The sequence below is a fragment of the Sebastes fasciatus genome, chromosome 20 (assembly GCF_043250625.1).
Source record: "Sebastes fasciatus isolate fSebFas1 chromosome 20, fSebFas1.pri, whole genome shotgun sequence".
Taxonomy (NCBI): Eukaryota; Metazoa; Chordata; class Actinopteri; order Perciformes; family Sebastidae; genus Sebastes; species Sebastes fasciatus.
The window spans coordinates 1948936-1970611 of NC_133814.1; the positions used below are offsets into that span (position 1 = coordinate 1948936).

Consider the following 21676-nt stretch of genomic DNA (forward strand, 5'->3'; position numbering starts at 1 on the left):
GTGGTTGATAATGGAGGAAGAGAAGAACTACACCGGTTTAACGTTTAATGAACTGAACCAACCTGCCTGCCTTTGAAATTTCCGACTGCTCCTGAATGCAGCATAGTCTGTACAGAGACAGCGAGCAGCGGCGGCTCCCGGAGGAGCAGCGCTGCGATAGGCTGAGCGGAGAGGAGGGGGGCGGGCTTTTCTCCCTCCTCCTCCTCTCCTCTCCTCGCTACTGGCGCTCCTCTACTCTGCTCTCCTCCTCCCCTCCTCCCTTTCTACCCTCTCCTCCTCCTCCCCTCCTCCTCTCCTCTCCTCTCCTCTGCTGCCTCCCCTCCTCTCCTCCTCCTCTCCTCCCATCCTAGAGGACAGAGCGATGCGGAGACAATAGGACGCAGAGCCGGAGGAGTGTGCAGGATGCTCGGCGCCACATCCACCGTCAACCGGCTGCACAGAGGCTTCTCACAGCACACCGACATCAGGCGGCTCACCTGGCCGTAGTATGCCCTCAGATCCTCCACCAGCAGCAGCAGCAGTCTGGACCGACGGGGCGGAATCCACAGCCTCCCTATGGGAACCAACTGAAGGGTGAGTGGCGGAAGAAACCCGGTAATAAGCCCGGTACCGACGCTTCATCTCTCCTCACCTGCACCCAGACTAACCCGCATCTGACTCACTAGATGAGCAGCAGCTACCAGCCCATAATAACCTCTGTGCACTATACTGGGTTTCCTTCTATTCAGTTCATGGTCGATTAGGCCTTTTCTGTGCACGAACATCCACTGAAAACAATGCTGTGCTCCTCAACGGTGTGTGTGTGTGTGTGTGTGTGTGTGTGTGTGTGTGTGTGTGTGCGTGTGTGTGTGTTATCCCATTTATCTTCAGCAAACAACACAAATGCTGCATTTAGATTAGATTTAGAACATGAGTGGAATTTATGTTGTTGATCACATCACAACCCCCCCATCCGCCCTACCCCCCACCATGCATCCTGTGTTTTGGGGTCAGCCAGGTACCTGCAGTGTGTGTGTGTGTGTGTGTGTGTGTGTGTGTGTGTGTGTGTGTGTGTGTGTGTGTGTGCCTGCCTGTCACTCAGCTCTGAGCTGTGTTACACTAAAGTGATTTTCCTCAGAGTCAGAGTCAGAGCAGTCTGAGGACACACTGCAGGTGGGACGTGAACCAACATGACGTAGCCCCACAGAGAGCTGGAGCTGCATGTCTGGAGAATAATAAGAGTCCATGATGTTTACATCCTCCGTCCACATGCATGCTTTCAGTGCTTGCTGGGACCAAAGCGCAGTGGGTTTTTTGTGCCTCCTTAATGACAATTAAGGGTTGTGACAAAGTGTCTGCACCCATTATGTTGCATTATTGTTACTACAGTATAGGGCTGTGTGTTGGCAACAATCTGGCGATACGTATCACGATACAGGGGTTACAATTCAATACATTGCGATATATTGTGATTTTTTTTCCATCTAATTTTCGGAACACTCTCATAGTATAAAGAACACACCAACATATGCATACAATCTTTTTGATGCAATCAGAACAGTGGGATCTGCATTTTCATTTATCACAGTCTGTAACATCCAACATCATAGCACTACTTTCAGAGGGCACATCTCTTTGCAAATGAAGTAAAGTATAGACTAAACTGTAAACTGTTCATTCAAAATCAATACAGTGTTTTGGAGAATCGATAAAGCATCACAACATATATTGCGATACTCGATATTAATGTAGGAATTAACCACCTCGTAATTCATTCTTTCATTTTAAATTCTAATTCTAATTTAGATGAATCATCTATTGCTTATACATCTGAGTCACTGCATGTATGTGTGTGTGTGTGTGTGTGTGTGTGTGTGTGTGTGTGTGTGTGTGTGTGTGTGTGTTAAGCCCGAGACACAGCTGATCAAAGTGGGTTTAAGCTCCTTGATGGCACACAAAAGCAGACACACGTACACACACACGCCAGATCCTCTCCAGCATGATGAGTCAGAGATCACAATGTAGGCCACATATAGACGGTCCAGTGCTCAGCGGTCCTCGCCAGCGGGCGTCTTGCTGGTAGCGGTGATAACGTCAGCCGGGAGGAGGATGGGAGATGTCCTGATGTTGCTTATATGAGCAGATGATGTTTGACGTCGGAGAAGAGATGCACGTGTTCCACTTTTATAGCATTTATACATGACACCGAAGTCTTCATACGAGTAAAAGAAAACCTTCAATAATTCATTCACTGTGTTATTTGGAGCTTGCTGGAGGTCAGAAGAACTTTGTAGATGCTCAACATAATGTGGTTATATTATCATGATACATATAGGCCTGCTACTGGATGATTGAGCAGCCCTACTGGTAGAGAGTTTGATATGTTGTGACCTTTGTTTGCTTTCTTGCTGAGAGCTAGATGAGAACAGCACTCTGTCTGCAAGATATGAAGCTAGAACCCGGAGGCCATTAGCGTAGCTTAGCACAAAGACTGAAAGCAGGGTGAAACAGCTAGCCTGGCTGTGTCCAAACATGGATGACGAACTAGGAAGAGAACTGGATCCAGCTTCGGAGGCTCCCGTTCATTCCTATGAGAGTGTCTCAGTGGAGCATGAAGCCAAAATGTGCTCGACAGCCGAGTGATAAAGTACGCGGATCATCCAGTGATCTTCCTCATCCGTTGGGCCCATAGAGCAGGAGCAGTAGCGTTTCCTTTAACTTAACTTAACTTAACTTAAGCCCTCGCGCTCCAGTCTCGGTCTGGGTCTCATTCACATGGACGGAGGAAGGGAAATAACTCTGGATTCAGCTATTAGTGCATTTTACAACTTTTAGAACCTAATGATTTAAATTATGACTATTAGAGTGTTCATACTGTTCATACTTTAGTTGATTCACCTCAAAAAAAAATTACCCGCTGAGTTACAGACGTCTTTCCCAATGGAAGTCTATGGAGAAAAGTCTTTTTGGGCCCGATGGCATCACGTCACGGACACGGAAGTTGTAGTACCGCCGTTTGGCCACTACGAAAATTTGCTTCAAAGCCCGGCGCTCTTCCTGAGGGCTCGTATCTAAAGGGAAAAAATCCACCCACTAACACCTCTAAATCTCACTCATTAACAGACTGTCGGACTAGGCACGCAAAGTGCATTATTATCATACTGTCGGTGGTTTTGTTTCGGTGCTTTGCACGGAGCCGACGCCCATCTGCACGCTCTCCTCCCTGGCTCGCTGAAGCTCTGTACCTGCTGTTGCCTAGCAAAGGCAGCGGCACCGGTACAATAACCTTATATTTTGATGTTAATAAAATTTACCAGAATTCACATATATGTTGGATATTACTACTGACATTCCTGTAATATTACATCACAACGTCTGCTGTATCAGCCGTGTGTTTACTACGTGTTATTTGCATATGGGGCGGGGAAGTGAGATCGGATCACAAGTGGTCACTGGAGACGCATTCTAATGCCAGGTGTGAACAGGGCCTTTTGGGGGAGATATGCACTAGAACTATTTCTTGGCCGCACTTGGTGACTTCTTGGGGTCACTGCTGCTGGTTGCCTGGCAACCTCACGCTAAAGACAAGACTTCAAGAAGTCAAATTTAAAGATGAAGAAAAGTACAGATATGCTGTAACACTAACTCTCTTCATTCACCTACACATGCTAGAAACACTGCTAAGCGAATCTTTAAATACTGTATATAATATAATAGCTTAAAGGGCTCCGGTGATTTCGTACCACGCTTAGTTGGGGGACTGAAGAGTGTCGATCACACTGCTAACCTTGTCGTCAAATTAGCTTTGTAAATGAAACCAGATACAAACAGCTGAGCTCGATTCAACCAGTGTTCAGATTTGATTTCATTTACATGTGACCGCCAGCAATGGAGGCTTCTGTCATTTTAATCATTTGTTTGTTGTCACTTCTGTAGTTCTTATCACCAAGAAAAGAACTACAATTCAGAAACACAACTAGGAGGCTGATGCAAGAGTGTTTTTGGACTTATGGTGCCTTCAAATGAAACTCGTGAGCTCGTGTTTACAACATGGGAAGTCATGTACTCGATATGTTTGGCGTTCAAGTGGTTAAGTCGTGAAGAACACCGCTGCTAAGCAACGGCAATATTAACGTTACTGTCGGTGTCTAGAAACCACAGAGGCTAGCAGTTTAGCAAGCTAGCTAGCGGGTAACATAATGCAGGAAATGCAAAGACATAATGACAGAGGAGAAAGATGAGGCTGTCGGGAATATCAACATTTTCCACAGACATTTTATAAAATTACCAAGAAAAACAATATACGACTAAAAATACAATATATTCACTTATTATGCACCGAAAAATGAACTTCCATGAGTTACCTGTAATTCTGGTGTAAATGATAGCATGTGAATACCCTAGTATAGATTATATTAATATTGGTTATATTAGTACCCAGTAGGTCAAAACCCTCGATTGCATATTTCCCATACTGCGACTTGATATAATCTTTCGTCAGACTTTTTTGTTAGAGTTTCTCAGACTCCATCCTTCAGCTTGTAACGCACGTTTGTCCATTACAAATTTGTAGTCTCCAAGTCCAAGATGAGATAACTCTGATGACATCATCATGACATCATAAGGGGTTATTTTCCAGAGCCACAGATTACATTATGCGACTGTTGGTGGAGTGCCCCTTTAAAGCCAGAATGTGGGATTGTCGACTAGTTAATGAGAAGGGTTGGAATGTGGTTTTAGGCCATAAAAGATTTCTAATTAAAATAAGGTCAGAGGTCAGAGGTCAGGGGTCAGTTACAGAGGGAGGAAGTATGAATAATTATTTTTCTGACCTTTAGACTGAGCTGTAAATGTGGTCAAAAAATCTGCTACACTGGGTATTTCAGTTGCTATTATATCAGTAGGTGCTGTTGGCTGGTGGTATTGATATTGGCCAACACACACACACACACTTGCTGGTACTTTGCTACTCAACAGTCCTTGTCATTGTGTGTCGCTCTCCCTCTCTTTCCTCTCTCATTATTTCCTCTCCAATACACCGCTCCCTGTCAATGCACGCTCACACTCACAAACACGTTGCTTTCTGTGTGCGTGCAGCAGTCACTTACTTCTGGTCATGCCAGCTTTTTGTAAACAGAATCCTATGCGGGAATCCAATTTAATGGCCTGTGTTGCAGTTGCTCCTCACACGGGAAACAGGAATGTGTTTGTCGGCGGCTCGTGTATCAGGAAAACTGAAAGGTCATTGAAAAAAAGGATGAAGACGGCGTTGGCTCTAATTGTTCAGGGGGCAGCATTGCTGCATCGGCGGGGGTGGACGCGGTGGGTTGTGTTCATCGTCTTGGCTCGGGCGATCGGCTCTGCCCGCCGGTTGCATAAGCAGTCTGGGATTTAGTCGGCTGCGGCCCCCTGGTCGCCGCTGTGTTTCCGCAGAGTATTAAACCTGGTGGCACAGTGTTGAGAGAGGAGGAGGAGGAGGAGGAGGAAGGGAGGGCTGGATGTGTGCTCACTTGAAAGGAACATTGTGTATTTTGTGTCTGTTTCCAGTATTTAAAAAGCCTGTGTAGAAAGACTGTACAGGTGCAGTCCCGAAGAGGAAAGTAGGATTTTGTAAAAAACGGTTGGTTTAAAGCCACACACATCTTTAGACAGATTTTGTTTTATAATTACGAGGGTTTGCAACCAACAATTATTTTCACCATCAGTTAATCTATTGATTGATTTTTTGGATTAATCAGTGATATTTGTTAAAATGTCAAGGACTAGGGGGAAATCTCCGTCACAATAGACCATAGCACAAGTTAACATCTTCAAAATGCTTGTGTGTGTCCACAACCCAGAAATATTCAGTTAACAATGCCGACTAAAAGTCGTTTCTCACCAGTGCAATGTCAAAATCTGCATGCAAATTTTCCACATGATAACTATGCACAACAATTCAGGTGCAAGTTATTGTTGCTGTGACAAGATTTGTGCCTCGCATGCAGCGATGTACCAGCTGCAGTGTATGAGGACAACAGACAACGGAGTCTCCAGTTCACCCGTAAAGGGAGCGTAGCCTATGCTGCGTTCACTGTCTCCAGTTTACTGTCCGGGAGCGTTAATTTAGGAGGTAGCCACTTTCCCAGTAAAAGTGTCCACCGCACATTTAGTTTAGTTTAGCATGTTGTCAGCTCGGAGCCCGGAGTAACGATAGTGATTGCACTACAAACAGTGTGTGTGTTTGTGCTACGTTAGCAGCTGCTAGCATTGCCGGTGGCTCCGTGCTCGCTGTACTCACACATACGCTCTGTCAGCGCGGCGTAACTTCAGCGAGTTTCCGACAGTTGTCGGTGGCGTTCTAGCTGTGAACGTAGCTGTAGCAGACAGTGTGTGTACAGTTTATTTGTCGTGAATAAATGCTACGAGGCTACAATTCCTCCGCTCAAGTGAGCTATAGACGGAAGCTAACTTCCTGTATCTGTTACTCCGGTTCCGCCTCTTAAGGTGGACCAGCTTTTCTCCTTCAAGTGACCAGTTTTTCTCAGCTTTTGAATTAATTATTAACATTTCTTTTAACCGTTTTAACCGATAGCGTTATTCGGTTAAAATGCTTAATGTCGGTTAACGGTTAAACGGTTAATTAAGGACATCCCTAGTGTTGCATTTTCATCAATGAGGCCCATTGAGTTTCCTCCTAAATAGTGCCAGTGTCCACTCCACACAACTAAAACCTCTCCAGACAGAATGTTTAAGGGGCTAACGTTATAACTACACAATACATAAACTAATCAGACAAATCAGACACCAAATTTGATGCTAACATTAGCGAGTGCATTTCAGCGACATTACCATCTTTATCATATCCCAGCTTCTGGTTGATCTCAAGCCATATATTGTCCTTTATTTGGTTGTTGAGGTAGTCGTCGCGGTGATTAACTCTTCAAAATCTGATGGCTGCTCTTCTGTCTTTCAGAGGTTGTAGCGGGCTCAGTTTTTAAGCTAGAGTTTAGATACTGGTATCATATGAAACTAGAAAATCTAAGGAATCCATTGGTAACCATGCCATACTAGCTTGTCGGGAAGAGCACGAAAATAATACTCCAAAGTTACGGTAAATTTTGGCCAAGAAAAACTGGCATGGCCATTTTCAAAGGTGTCCCCTTGACCTCTGACCTCCAGATATGTGAATGAAAATGGGTTCTATGGGTACCCACGAGTCTCCCCTTTACAGACATAACGTTCTTGGATGCAGTGACACAAAATGGAGTGGTTTTTGAAACTAAAAAGTGTTTTTGGAAACAACCCTGCACCAGTAAAAGCTCCACAGCAGCATGTGGTGAGGAAATATGACCCTGAATATGTTGGGTTCATAATGTCAGGCAGTGATGGCTGAGGGTAAGCTGAATATTTATGTGGGTCATTACACCTGACAGTGGCATAACACATATTTATAGCCCAGTCTGTCATTTATTTGGGAAGGTGGGCCTCGGAAATTGTTCATAAATCAGAAGTGGGCCTCAAGTTACAAAAGGTTGAGAGCCCGTGGTAGGCTATAGGACACAACCAAACGTTACTTTTGACAACAATGTCTAGAAGAACCTGAGCAATTCTCAGCTGTCTAACATTAGCCTGACATGGTGAATCAAGTAACATCAGCCAAGTTAAAACTGCTTAGCTAACGTTAGCTAACGTTAGCTAACAACGTTAGTAGGCTGAGACACTGTCTCTCGTCCCACAGAATAAATTAACTTAATCAACTAACTGTGGCATCATTGTGGAATATTAGTTGCTCTAACTAGGGCAACCTAATGACCACAAAGTAAACATCATTCGGTCGCCATCACAAACAGAACACAAACAAAGAGTCTGCTAACAGAGCTAACTGGTGACGCTCAGCCGAATGCGTCGTGGTTGCTCGTAGCTGTGTTCTTGTAAAAGCCTTCAATTTGACTTTAATCAATTTTAAATACATACTCATCTGTGTTTATTAGCTATGACAACCAATTATGTAAGTTATGAGCAACAGGACGCTTTCAGCCTAAAGTCACCAGTTAATACTGTTAGCAGGCAGTAGCTAGCAGTTAGCAGACACTTTCCCAGTAAAAGTCTCCACCGCACATTTAGTTTAGTTTAGCAGGTTGTCAGCTGTGTGTCTGCCCGGCATAACTTTAGCGAGTGTCCAACAAACAGTGTGTGTGTTTGTGCTACGTTAGCAGCTCTAGCATTGCCGGAGGCTTCGTGTTCGCCGCCGCACACGTAGTCTACGTAACTTTAGTGAGTTTCCAACAGACCACGTGTGTGTGTTGGCGGTGAGTGTGAGGTTGTTGGTGGTGTTCTAGTTGTGAACGTAGGTGTAGCAGTGTGTGTACACCTTATTTGTCGGTGAATAAATGCTACCAAACTACAACTACAAATGCTACCAAACTACAAGCTCAGCTTTTTAATTCATTATTAATATTTCTTTTGACCGTTTTAACCGATAGTGTTAATCGGTTAAAATGCTTAATGTCGGTTAACGGTCAAACGGTTAATTATTGACACCCCTAATCTGAGTTCTTCATCCTCCACTGTATGCTACCATTAGTTTATTGAAGTATTAAAAGGGTTTTCTTTGATGTAAATGTATTTCATATTATAAATCATGCTACATAGGTTAACTTCTTACCCTTCCTTCTCTTTTGGAGAAATACCTAAAGATTGATTTTTTTTTTCCACCTGGACCTGTAAGCTCTGCCATTTTTTTCCTCTAAAAAAAGAGAGTTTTCATTTAGAAGAATATTGTTTTACATGTATTCGTGTGAAGGTGCAATATAAATAAAAATGTGATATAAAGGGTAAATGGATTGTTTACAATGAGTACATCCCAATTATTTTATCTGTCAAATTTTACACCCTGCAAAGGTCCAATCATTGGCTCTGCAGTTGTTTCTACCAAGGATGTGAAATGCTTGTGAAATACAGCTAGTTGTGCATTGAGCTACTTCTATTGTTGACACTGAGCCTATGTGACGCAGCACACACACACACACACACACAGAGAGAGAGAGTGGGATGGCAGACTTCCTCTCCACATGGAGAGCCGACATTTGTCCTGACCTGATGACTCATTCAGCTACGAGTCTAATCCTGCTTCTATATAAATACAGATGCAGATCTCTTTGTGGTAAACACACACACACACACACACACTCACTCACACAGGCTGACACACGTGGATGTTCATCTGACCGGCCAACACAGAGCTGAGAGCATAAAGACAGGTAGGAGAGAGTGTGTGTGATGTCTGTTCTAGACATTAGGTCAAGCATCTGGTCTGAATGCTAAAAAGTTAATAATGTAGCATCTCTTAAATATTAGCTTATAAATATACATTATTATACGGCTGTGTTGAATACTCGATTCTGATTGGTCAATCACGGCGTTCTGCGGTCTGTAATTTCTGTATAACAGACCGTTGCTATGTTTAACAGACCATTTGTATGTACAACAGACCGTTGCTATGTATAACAGACCGTTGCTATGTATAACAGACCGTTTCTATGTATAACAGGCCGTTTCTATGTATAACAGGCCGTTTCTATGGCGCAGCTCTGATGTCGGACTGTAAAATACCGTTTTTATGTCAAAATATTGATTTCTTCAGTAAGTAGCCATGTAATAAGTGGAATAATGTACAGTTAGCGGGTAATTGTTGTGAAAGAATCTCCTTCAGGGTGATGAGAGACCCCTCCGCGAAGTGCAGCATCAGTCAGTTACTTAGTAAGGGATAATGTACAGCGAGCCGATCATCATTGTGAAATAAACCCAGATAGAAGGGGATTCTTACACAACAATTACCCGCTAGCTGTACATTATCCCGCTTATTACACGGCTACTTACTGAAGAAATCAATATTCTGACACAAAAGCGGTCCGCCAGATTTCTGTACATTTGTGATGTCACAAATCTACAATATTTAGACAATTTCACAGTTTTAAACGTAAACATTCTAAATGTGTCCCGGTTTATTTCCTGTTGCAGTGTATGTGAATTTCCCTCGGGATTAATAAAGTTACTATTTATCTATGTGAATGACATCAGCTGGCAGGAAGTAAACATGGACCCAAGCTGTTTCCCAGCAACACAATTCATTGCAATTCCTTTGAAATGCACTAAAACGGATTGTTTCAGACTCAGCGTGAATACAGATAGACAGTATGAGAAAAATAATGTGTTGTTTGAACATTAAAGCATGTAAACATGTTCTAGTAGAAACCCAAAATACAAGTGTGAACCTGAAAATGAGCATTACATGTCCCCTTTAAAATAAGTTTTTCTTCACCTGAATTCAACGCATTTACAATCGCAACATAATATTATTACGTGATATAATTTAAGTAAGGGATAATGTACAGCAAGCCGGTCATAGTTGTGAAAGAATCCCCAACAGGGAGATGATGCTCCGACACGAAGCGGAGTGGTCTCTCATCGCCCTGAAGGGGATTCTTTCACAACAATGACCCACTAGCTGTACATAATCCCGCTTATTACACGGCTACTTACTGAAGAAATCAATATTTTGACACAAAAATGGTCCTCCAGAGTCTGACATCAGAGCTGTGCCCATAGAAACGGTCTGTTATACATAGCAACGATCCGTTATACAGAAATTACAGACCGCAGAACGCCGTGATTGACCAATCAGAATCGAGTATTCAACACAGCCGTGTAATAAACGTCAATATCGCAGTCGATCATGTTTATTTAATTGTGGGAAGCCAAAATCGTGATCGTGTTTGATATTGGATTACTTGTGCAGCCCTAGTGTGTACCTAAACATGCTGACTGAAGACGTGGTCGCAGGATATTTGTCATCCGCGCAGAGTAACATAAAAATTTAAATTCTTGTGACACGACTACCCTGAAAGCTAAGACAACAAACTTGATCATGATGTCCAACAAGATATCCAGGATTCCTCTGCAGAACCAACACACACACACACACACACACACACACACACACACACACACACACACAGTGTCACACATGTATATCCTGCAGTGCCACAGTAAGCACTTCTGATCCTGGACAGAAACAAATGGCCTTCTCTGTTTACAACTCCCCGCCCTCCCTGCTGCGCATGTGTGCGTGCACATAAGTGTGTGTGTGTTTATCGCATGTATCCTAGAGAGAGAGGTACAGTACATCCTCTCTGCGCTGCCATCTATCACCCAAACTGACTCATCCCTCCTCGCCTGCTGGTGTCAACTGCTCTTCCAGTCCGCTTCACACAAAAAATATGACACTCCCACAGAGGAACACAGAGGCCTGTGGAGGGGAGGACAAGGTACTTGCATTAGAGTGTTGGTGACTTAACGTGATGAAGCAGGTTATGACAGCCGCTCAGCCCATATAAGAATGTTATTTTCTGCATCCTTGATGGTGGAAAGACATTTAACTCTTTGAAGAATATCCGATAAATGTAATGTGTGCATAGATTGACATGGATATGTGTCAATGATAAAGAAGGTGCTGTAAATAAATACAGCGTGGACAGCAGCCCGAGTGTTACTGGTTCTCCTGTGAGTGACGGGAAGGCAGATTCACAAGTGTCTGCTCAGGGATGGAGAGAGGCTGCTTTCCAGAACTTCAGGTTATGTAATGTGTGTGTGCGTGTGTGCATGTGTGCATGTGCAAACTCCTGTATTTCATCCACATGTGCTTGGATCAACAGAGTGAGGGTCAGGACTTGCCAGGTATCGCTGCTCAGGAAGAAAAAAAAGAAAAGCAATCACTAAGAATAATCACACTGCAGCAAGGAATGGATCTGCTAGAAAGGACTGGTATTGGCTCTGTGTGTGTGTGTTTGTGTGTGTGCGTGTGTGTGTGACTCAGCTCACAGCTCAGCTCTAGCATTGCCCTTGGCGAGTAGCATTTAGAATTACTTAAGCCTTCACTGCAGATAATTATCATTTTCAGTGACGATCAGGCTGCAGATCAGAGCAGCAGATCTGTGAGTTGCATCATGGAAGGCTTGTTGTCCGTCGCCGACCTTCAAAACCAGCAGAAATCTCACAAACACACACTCCTATTTATATCCCAGCACACCTATAAGTTGTGTGTTTGATGGAGCTGCCTGCCCTCCACACTCTGGACACAATGAATGGGACTAACAAGGCCAAACAGGGCATCGTGTAAACACACCTGTAATCTCATTTTAATTAATTTTTTTTTAATTCTTGTTATTCCTCTTTTTTCAAACATAGCATAACAAACATAACACCGGTGCCATAATACAAAAAAATTATATCTTACATTTAACATTTAATAATATGTACATACATATACACATCGCTTCTCACTGCCACACAGAAACCAGTCCAGCCTTCCTCCCACCCAGAGAAAAAAATAAATGATAAAAAAATAATTATTTAATTAATTATTTAAAATTTAAGCTAATAAATACTACAATAATATAATTCATGGTAGTAAAAAAGAAACCTTAAATACATTTATTAATTAATTAAATGTATTTTTTTTAAAAACAGCACATAGAAAATAAGAATTAGTAATTAAAATACCATAAAATCATTTTAATTCTTAAAAGAAAAGACATTTTGATCCTGTTAGTGACGCCAAATATGTAGCTGAAAAATCGGACTCAGGAGAGAGAAGTTGATGGAGATGCAAAATACCCTTTATTTGCATAAAAGATCTGAGCCTTGCGTCTCTGCTGTCAACACAAGAACTGATTTGTATTTTCGAGCACATCAGTATATCAAACATAACACACACCCTTGATTGAGGTAATGATTAATCCCCTTCTGAAAGCTTTTTCCCTTAATTCCCTGATCTGGCCTGTTCTGGTCTAATACAAATAGAAACAAGATACCTCAGTATCAAAGTCTAATGTCATGCTGACTGTTCCTGCACTTTCCCGAGGTCAGGTCACTATCACCGTCAGAATGATTCGACATTAACCCTTCTATGACAACAACTGTAGTTATATATGTGTAGCTTTACAATGATTAACATAGGCCTGTAGCAGCCTTACTGCCTGTAGCAGTTTTCCACCACACATGTCAAATGTCCAGTCTATTTCACACATTTACATCACATCAATACATTTAATTATGTTCATTTATTTAGTAGCATTTTATTTATCTTTTTACATTTTGCAACCTTTATGATATAATAATAATATAATGATGATTATTTATAATTATATGTGTAATTATAATGTGATTTTTATTAGGCATATTTATTGTTTTTACAGCATTGTTGTAGGTTTATTGCATATTAATTACATGAAGGTATATATAAATATTTTAATCTATTATAAAATATTCTAATTCACTACAATTATAAAACAACAACAATAATACTAATAAATATAAGAATAAAAATGAGCTTCATACGTCAAGTTAAAAATGTGTGTCCTCCTCTCTCATTTTCTGTACAGCGACACCAGCTGTTAGCTGCTCCTGTCCCACCTGAGCGTCCGTTCCCCAGTGTTTCCTCACGGTCCGTCCCCTAAAGCAGAACCTAGCATGAGTTCCTCTCCGCTGGTGTCTCGAGCCAACATGGACATCCTGGACGAGCTGCAGCTGATCGCAGCCCAGAACCTGGAGAGGCTGGAGGTCAACAAGTACTACGAGGTGATCAGGGAGCTGGGCAAGGGCACCTACGGCAAGGTGGACCTGGTCATCCACAAGATCAGAGGTGAGGGGACACCAACACACACGTACACACAAACAATATCCTGCTGCTCTAAAATTGCAAAAAAAACAAACTCAAAAGACCATGTGGTTATTTTTTTTCCATTTCGCCCCATAAGGTACAAAAATGGCCCTGAAGTTCCTGAAGAAGAAGACGACCAAGCTGAAGTCGTTCCTGCGGGAGTACAGCATCTCCCTCTACCTGTCTCCCTGTCCTTTCATCATCAACATGTTCGGCATCGCCTTCGAGACGGACGACTACTACGTGTTTGCACAGGAGTATGCTCTGGCAGGGGACCTCTTCGATATCATTCCTCCACAGGTGCTCCATCTTAGTTTTTATTTATTCTGGTTATTGCCTCTTTGCATCATTGATTTTCATTCTTTTAGTAAAAATATCCATCTCGACAAGTTCTTCAGAAGTTCAAACACAGCTGGGTGTTAGATCATCAGATCAGTGAGGAAGTCAGCCAGTACAGTGATGCATATTTTACTGTTGTATATACCGTATGTATTAGGGGTGGGAAAAAAAAATCGATTTACCTACTATATGTATCGCAATTCTTTTTTTTTACGATTTTGAAATAGATTTTTTTAATGCCAGAATCGATATATTTGCTTCATCTGAGTCTATGTGGAGGTGGAAGGAAGTTACTGCTTTTATTGTTGTAGTCTGAGTAACGTGACCTCATATCCATTCCGTATCCGTCAACCAAAACAAACCGCAGAAAGTATAAAACGTTGGCGGGTCGTCGTGGATACGAACTGCACCCTCACATGTTAAATCCAGCGTGGTAAACACTACACATCCAGTAAAGGATGGAAACACTTTGGGTTCCACACATTGACAGAAAAAGCAGAGCTAGACAGAGCAGAGCTAAAGCTGCATGCTAACTCTGTCACGGACAGGAAACGTTATCGTATCGCGGTAACGTGCGGTCGAGCCGGCCGTCGCTCTGGTCTCCGTGGTCAAATGGGCCGATGCTACAACTGTAGAGCACCCATATACTGACATTTATGTTAAATCCATTGAAACGGCCCCGATGGAGCTGATCATGGATGGATAAAGAGAAAGGAGCTGACAGGAGAGCTAGAGACCACCTTGGAGAAGTTAGAGGAGGTAGACACGTGGGACTACGTCTGTTTTTCAAAATAAGGTGTTAACAAAGGGAACTGTATCTACAAAATACATATATGGAAATAAGATTGATTGGATTATATTCACCAGAAGTATAAAACATTACATGTCCCTTATAAATTAAAAAGAAAATACCACTAATCTGTGAGGGAAATGTCTTTATTCTTTGATTTTTGGGTTGCTGGAAAAAAATGTAATAAAAATTTCCTGGCAATGATCCTGATATATTTGACTTCAGGACATCTCTGACTACACACATGCTGAAAATCAAACATTCTTACTGGATTAATTTAGAGATTTTCCAAAATAAAAGTCCCTAGAAGTGTCTGATTCAGCTTCTTCCCCATGGTCTAGTGTTAAAAAAGTTGACAAAAATCACAATAAATCGTGATATCGAATCGCAATACTTAAAAATCGCAAAACATATACAAGTATTGTGATAGTATTGAATCAGGAGAGAGGTGAATCGTCCCAGCCCTAGTATGTATTGTGTGTTACATTCTGATTGTCCGTTCTTCCAGGTTGGTCTTCCAGAGGCGGTGGCAAAGCGCTGTGTGCACCAAGTAGCCATCGCTCTAGACTACCTGCACTGTAAGAAGCTGGTCCACCGGGACATCAAGCCTGAAAACATCCTCATTTTTGACCGAGAGTGCCGCAAGGTCAAGCTGTCTGATTTCGGCATGACCCGCCGAGCTGGCTCGCCTGTGAAAAGAGTGAGTACCATTTCAGTCTGTGACCTCTAAAGTTCTTGTCTCGTGTCGACCACGGCGTTGACCCGTTGAGTTCCCCCCCCCCGCAGGTGAGCGGGACCATACCCTACACGGCCCCGGAGCTCTGCGACGTGTCCCGCCACGAGGGTTTCTGCGTGGACTACAGCACTGACGTCTGGGCCTTCGGCGTGCTGCTCTTCTGCATGCTGACCGGCAACTTCCCCTGGGAGAAGGCGCTGCCCTCCGACTCCTTCTACCAGGAGTTCATCCGCTGGCAGAGGAGGAGGACGAACACGGTGCCGTCCCAGTGGAGGCGCTTCACCGAGCAGGCCCTCCGCATGTTCCGCCGGCTGCTCTCTGTGGAGCAGGACCGCCGCTGCTCCGTTAAAGAGGTCTTCGGGTACTTCAGCCACTCCTGGATGCTGGACGCAGAGAACAACAACAACAACGGCAACGGTAACGTTAACGGCGGAGGCGGTGGAGAGAGGGTTGGCGGCGGAGGAGGAGGAGGAGGCGGTGGAGGTGGAGGAGGAGGAGGAGGGGTGCGGGGAGAGGTGGACGGCACTATCTCGTCATCTTCATCCGGGGAAGAAGACGAGGAGCTCCTTGTGGAGAGGATGAAGCAGCAGACTTTATCTCCTCTCTCCCCGCTGTCCCCTCTCTCTCCCATGTCTCCGGTGGCGGTGGAGAGGGGGAGCGGCGGCGGCGGGGCTAAGGGCGGGATGATGGAACCGAACGGCGGACACCATTTCGTGTCCGTCTCCACCAACAGCTCCGTGTCGTCCACCAACAGTTACGATCGAATGCCGCGAGAGAACAGTTCACCCGGTGGCCGCATGCTGGTGGCCACGCCCATCGAAATCTGCGTCTGAGAGCGTCAGAACATTGTCACAGACTCGCTGGTACACACTTTTATACCTCTCATCCAACCACGTAGATGTGCATGCATGGAAAAAGAAGACAATGAGTACTAACACGTATCCTGTTCTAAACATCTTTGGAGAGGAAGAGCACACAGAAGTCTTAACAGAGAGTATTCGTAGAATGAATACATTCCTCATACGGTCTGGAGTTCAAAGACTCCGTGAGAAGCCCCCATTTACACTTTGAGTTCAATGACCTGCAAATTTCATGAAACCCAGAGGAAAAGTGAAAAATTGCTTCCGTTAGAGATTCTGTCACTAAAAACCATCCGAAAGACCAAAATGTATTTCTTAAAGCAATACTTCCAGCAAAAAAAAAGCAAATGGAGACACAGAAGTGTCGGAGTGCTGTGTGATCTCTTCAGGACGGGACCGCGGTACGCCACGGGACAGAGGATTTGTATTTTTGAAGAAGACTAAAACAGTTCATGAAATACCTTGTAAGCTAAAAACGAGCGTGCGGCGGTTTTAAATGTTTCACGTGTAACAAAAATGTGAAAGTGTGAGCGTGTGTTGTCGTGTGTATTACTGTGTGTTTGAATCCAGAAGAGGTGGATTGATTTTGCTTTGAGAATTTTATTATTTATTTGAATCTAAAAACAATTTTTTCTATTGTTTTTTTTGTAAAGCAGCTTTCTTTGTTTTTCGTTTGTTGTGTTTCGGTGTTCCATTCGGTTGGCTGCTGTACATATCCGTATGAGGTTTGGCCAAAGGTTCTCAGACAGAATATAAAACCGTGTTCATGAGTGACAGACTAGACTGAGAGAAGGGTTATGATGTCTCTGTTCTTCATGTCAAACATATCTACTTCACTGTTGGAAGACGATTTTCTACTCACTCTCCAAGTTCTGTTTGTATAGCTTCTCTTTTCTTTTGAAACGTTTCGCAAAAAAAAGTTCAGTTTGTATTGCTCATGTTTTCTCCGAAACCTTTAGCAAAAATGTTATTGTCTGAAAAGAAAAGAGAAATGTTCACTTTAGCATTTTCAATTCAATCTGATGATGGAAAAAAAAAAAAGATGTTAAAGAGTCACCTTTTATAAATTGCATGAGGAGTAGCTCAAACTTACCTTTACGAAGAATTTGAACCGGCTTTACAAAAAAAAAAAATACGGGAAAAAAAGGATAAAAAGAAATGTAAAATGTTGTGATGTGGAATTTTTCGCCGTAGCACAATTTCTTGCATTATGTCCCTGAGTGAATATTGCCGTCATGATCTCCTGAGACATCCTAGGGCTAAAAAATCTGTTGAATTAGTTTCTATTCAGTGTGTTGTATTTGTATTGCTATTAATGCCGTGTACTCATCTCACCACCATCGGGAACAGAAAAAAAAGCAAAGCATGACGACATAGAGCGAGAGGCTTGAATTTAAACCACCGGTAGGGAATTCAATAATGTCATTTTTGCGTCTAAATTGCCACCTTTAGTGGCGTAGATGGGGTTTTTTCTACCAAATTAAAATGAACAGAGAAAAATCCATTCCTTTCTTTGACTCAATATAAATAATTTGAAGGAAAAAAAATGGCTCATGCATAGGAATGGACGTTTTGTGTGTTGCTTTCCAGACATAAATCTGCATGAACTTGTATGTGCTAAAGCTCTGTTGTGAAAACCTGCTCAGTGTTTCTCCTGTCACAAGCTGTAGTACTCCGTAGATGTAGGATAGCTGTGAACAACATGTTTCTTTATCTGGTGAGGGTCAGTAGCCTCGGCTCGGATCCGCCTGACCGAGGATCAGCTAAACTCGGTTCGAGCCGTTTGGATCGTGTTCATCGAAGCTGCTCCCGGATCAGCGAGCGAGTATGCAAATTACTACATCTTGTGACAATCTCTGACCTCATTGGCAGCCTTCTGACTCAGAACAAAGGACAGTCCTGATACGGACACTGTAGCCGTGCTGTTTCCTATAGCAGGCTTCTCTCCATCGGCGAGCTGCGAGCTGCGCCGCCTCCGCAGCGTTAACTGTGTGAGCCCCAGCACAGCACATTCACTGGGGCGGGGACGGGGTGGTATCACATGACTATATGAAGACGAGATTACACACGCCTGTACATTACCTCATCATGTCATTCTTTCTCTCCCAGAATCTACAGTGGACCTACAGTGTGTCAAACGTCCATCCTAATAAATGATTTAGTCTCATTATAGAGAGGCAAAGTCCCGCCCCTTCCTGTGGACCACCATGGTACCTTATTTCAGACAAAATATGAACGGTAGTCAACGGAGAGAGATAAATATTTTTTTGATCTACTCCGTGAATCACACAGATGATGTTTGGATGACATGGTAGCTTCAGAGAGAGAGACGTCACTACCACACTTAAGGGTGTGTCGTCTTTCTAATGATGTATTTCACAGTCTGATAACGACAAACGGAGACGTTCTTGACTTACAAAATGATGTTTTGAATTGACAACAACATAGGCCCTATGTGTGATTCATGGAGAAATTCAAAAGGGATGAAAATAATATTCATCTCTCTCCGTTGACTACCGTTCATATTTTTTCTGAAATAAGGTCCCATGGTGGTCCGCCGGAAGGGGCGGGACTTAGCTTCTCTATAAGTCAAGTGAAAATGTGCCAGTGGCTGGGCTAAGGGCTGGCTGGTGAAGGCCTTTAGGGCTGACACTTTTTGAAAAAAATAAATGAGAATTAACATGGAATTTGTTCAGATTCTATGGAACACAACCCACATAGTTTAATCATAACAATACGCTGACATTGTGTTCTTTTTCTGTGCCTCCACTACTTGAGTGAGCGTCAACAACAACAACAACATTTGACTTCAGATTAGTTGTCGTGGTAATAATGCTAACACGAGCATCTGTGTTCTCGGCAGTAAACAGCTTCACCTTTATCTACCAGGTTTTCCATCTGTGGTGTCATTTCCAAAATGCTTCCACACATTACTTCTCATGGTTATCTGTTCAGCACCGCTTCTCGTTTCCTCCATGTTGTGTTAGCAAAGACAACAACGACTGTGTAGTTAACTGATACAGAGTATATCAGAGTCACAGTGTATTTTGACATTCGTGTTCATACACAGAGAATTTTGAATTCAGTCAAATCATCAAAGATTGAATATTAATTTTCTTTATCGTGTTCAAAAGGTAGTTCAAATTTCAGATAAAAAATGACAGCCCTAGTGGCCAGAATAGAGATCAAAACCTGGCCACCCCATTGGCCATCACCTTCCCTCAGATAGCTAACCAACTGCTTCACATGTTGTGCAGGAGTTACTGTATATTAAAGGTGCCCTGTGGAGTTTTCATGAAAACAAACATGATGTGGTACAGTGCTGCTTTTCTTGTTGTGTTAGTGCCACTAATTGTCAGCTTAAAAACCGATGACAGGAAGTGTGTTGTGCTACTCGCGTTTGTGCACCAATTGTGCATCCTTTACGCACTTTGCTCATAGGCTACTACCCTTACCAAAAAGAAGTTTATTCAAGTGTGCTATTAGTGTACTTCTTTAAAACTTAAAATAAGAGTATACTTATACTTTTTATGTACTTATCAGAAATATACTTAACAAAAGTATACTTAAGTATCAAACTGACAAGTATACAGAAAAGTCTAAGTATACTTGGCTTATACTTGTACTTAATCTTTTCATCAAGTTAGTTAGTAAGTGAGTTACTTAACTCGTAGTTTACTGAGTATACTTTAAAGTGTACTTTCATAAAATATAAAGTTGGCTACAAATATATACAAGTATACTTGCAGTATAAAAAGTATTAAACTAGTAGTCTAGAAGAGAGTATACTTTAAAGTGCACCTTCATGAAGTAAAAAGTGGGCCACAAGTATAAAACTAGTATACTATCGGTACAATACTTACACTTAATGTATACTTTTATAAACTAAAAAGTGGGCCAATTTAGTCCAATATTAAAGCAGTACACTTACAAGTATACTACTAGTACATTGATATTAGTATACTTACTACATTAAGTATACTTGGAAAATATATACTTGAACTTTATTTAAGTATACTTCATAAATAAACTTGAAGTGTACTGCTCTTTGGTAAAGGTAGTCCAAAAACTCCACAGGTACCTTTAACTTGACAGAGTTGCGTATGCTCTGTATTTCAGTGTGTTCTGAAATCCTTACTTACTTTTATACTTCACGCTTTTGGCTGGTTTCATCATTACTTCGGCCCACTAGAGTAGAGGGCTCATTTTAGTCCAATTTCGGTCACGAGCAAACATCTTCTACCATCAGCTAAACGGTTTAGAGCAGCCCGTTAAAACAGAAGATAAAGACAGGGATTTGTGTGTAAAAGTGATTTCATCTGTTCGGCTCCACCACTGAAATAACAATAAGACAACAGCATGTTAGAGTGGATATTTAGTGGTTTGTTAGGATCAGGTCCAGTATCCGCTGCAGCTGAGGACACCTGACCCGGGAGGAAGGATGAGTCAAACCGAACTAGACATTAAAGGGAACCACGAGTCACTTTCCCTTTTCTTCTCTGCGACAAGGCTGAATGGGTCGCTGCTGCCTCCTCAGCTCATCCATAACGTAATAATGTGTTGTTGTGACGGAGTTCCAGTGTCTTTCTGTACAGTGACTTATTTCAAAAGCATCATGATTTTGGTGGAGTTTTAGTGAGTAGACACACAGCACTAGAACTCGTATCCGGTTCTGTCTTTGCAATACAACTGTCTTCCTGTAAACTGAGATTTAGTCAATAAAATGAGAATTCTTGTTGGAGTGATCTTTGGATTTTAATTCATCTTGATTTATTAAACCAAATCACGGAATTCAATAAAAATGTCTCATATCTGATCCTCTTAATCTTCCGGTGAGCTAAATGCCGCCCCGTCACTACTGTCATCTTTATATTACAATCCCAGCCCTTCCCTACACCCCATCTTACACAGTTTAACAAAAAAGGGGCATTATTTTCTATGTCAGTTTTATGTTGTCAGCTCGTTGTTTTCTGTCATTATTGATATCCGTCCGTTTACATGTGTCCATGTCCACTCTTGAACGCTTTTTGTTGTCTACTTATACCCTATATGCTTATTTTATTTTTTTTAAGTAATATGGTTTGACTAAGATTATGATTATTATCACTTTTCTTTTCCTTCATTGGCTATTAATAAAAAAAAAAAAAATGAAAAAGTGAATTTAGACCTCCAAAAAACCCCCAGAAAAGATTAATTTTAAAGCAGCAGTAGTCAGTATATTTTTGGCATCATTGGCTAAAAATCCCATAATAACCTTTCAGCATATTGTA

At 42.3% G+C, this 21676-nt stretch overlaps 1 protein-coding gene across 1 annotated transcript; it reads left to right on the forward strand.

Moving 5' to 3' along the window:
* Positions 1-211: 211 nt before the first annotated feature.
* bsk146 (brain specific kinase 146) lies at positions 212-21157 on the forward strand. The gene is made up of 5 exons (XM_074619857.1): positions 212-573; positions 13404-13663; positions 13779-13981; positions 15319-15510; positions 15597-21157. Exons 2-5 carry the CDS (start codon positions 13492-13494, stop codon positions 16377-16379), a joined length of 1350 nt encoding a protein of 449 aa, XP_074475958.1. The 5' UTR covers positions 212-573; positions 13404-13491; the 3' UTR covers positions 16380-21157.
* The last annotated feature ends 519 nt before the right edge of the window (positions 21158-21676 follow it).

Bases quoted from the DNA above. Each gene is read 5' to 3' on its own strand.
- bsk146 (XM_074619857.1), top strand. From the start codon at position 13,492: ATGAGTTCCTCTCCGCTGGTGTCTCGAGCCAACATGGACATCCTGGAC. The intron at 13,982-15,318 runs GTGCTCCATCTT...CCGTTCTTCCAG, and splicing joins TCGATATCATTCCTCCACAG to GTTGGTCTTCCAGAGGCGGT. The intron at 15,511-15,596 runs GTGAGTACCATT...CCCCCCCCGCAG, and splicing joins CTGGCTCGCCTGTGAAAAGA to GTGAGCGGGACCATACCCTA.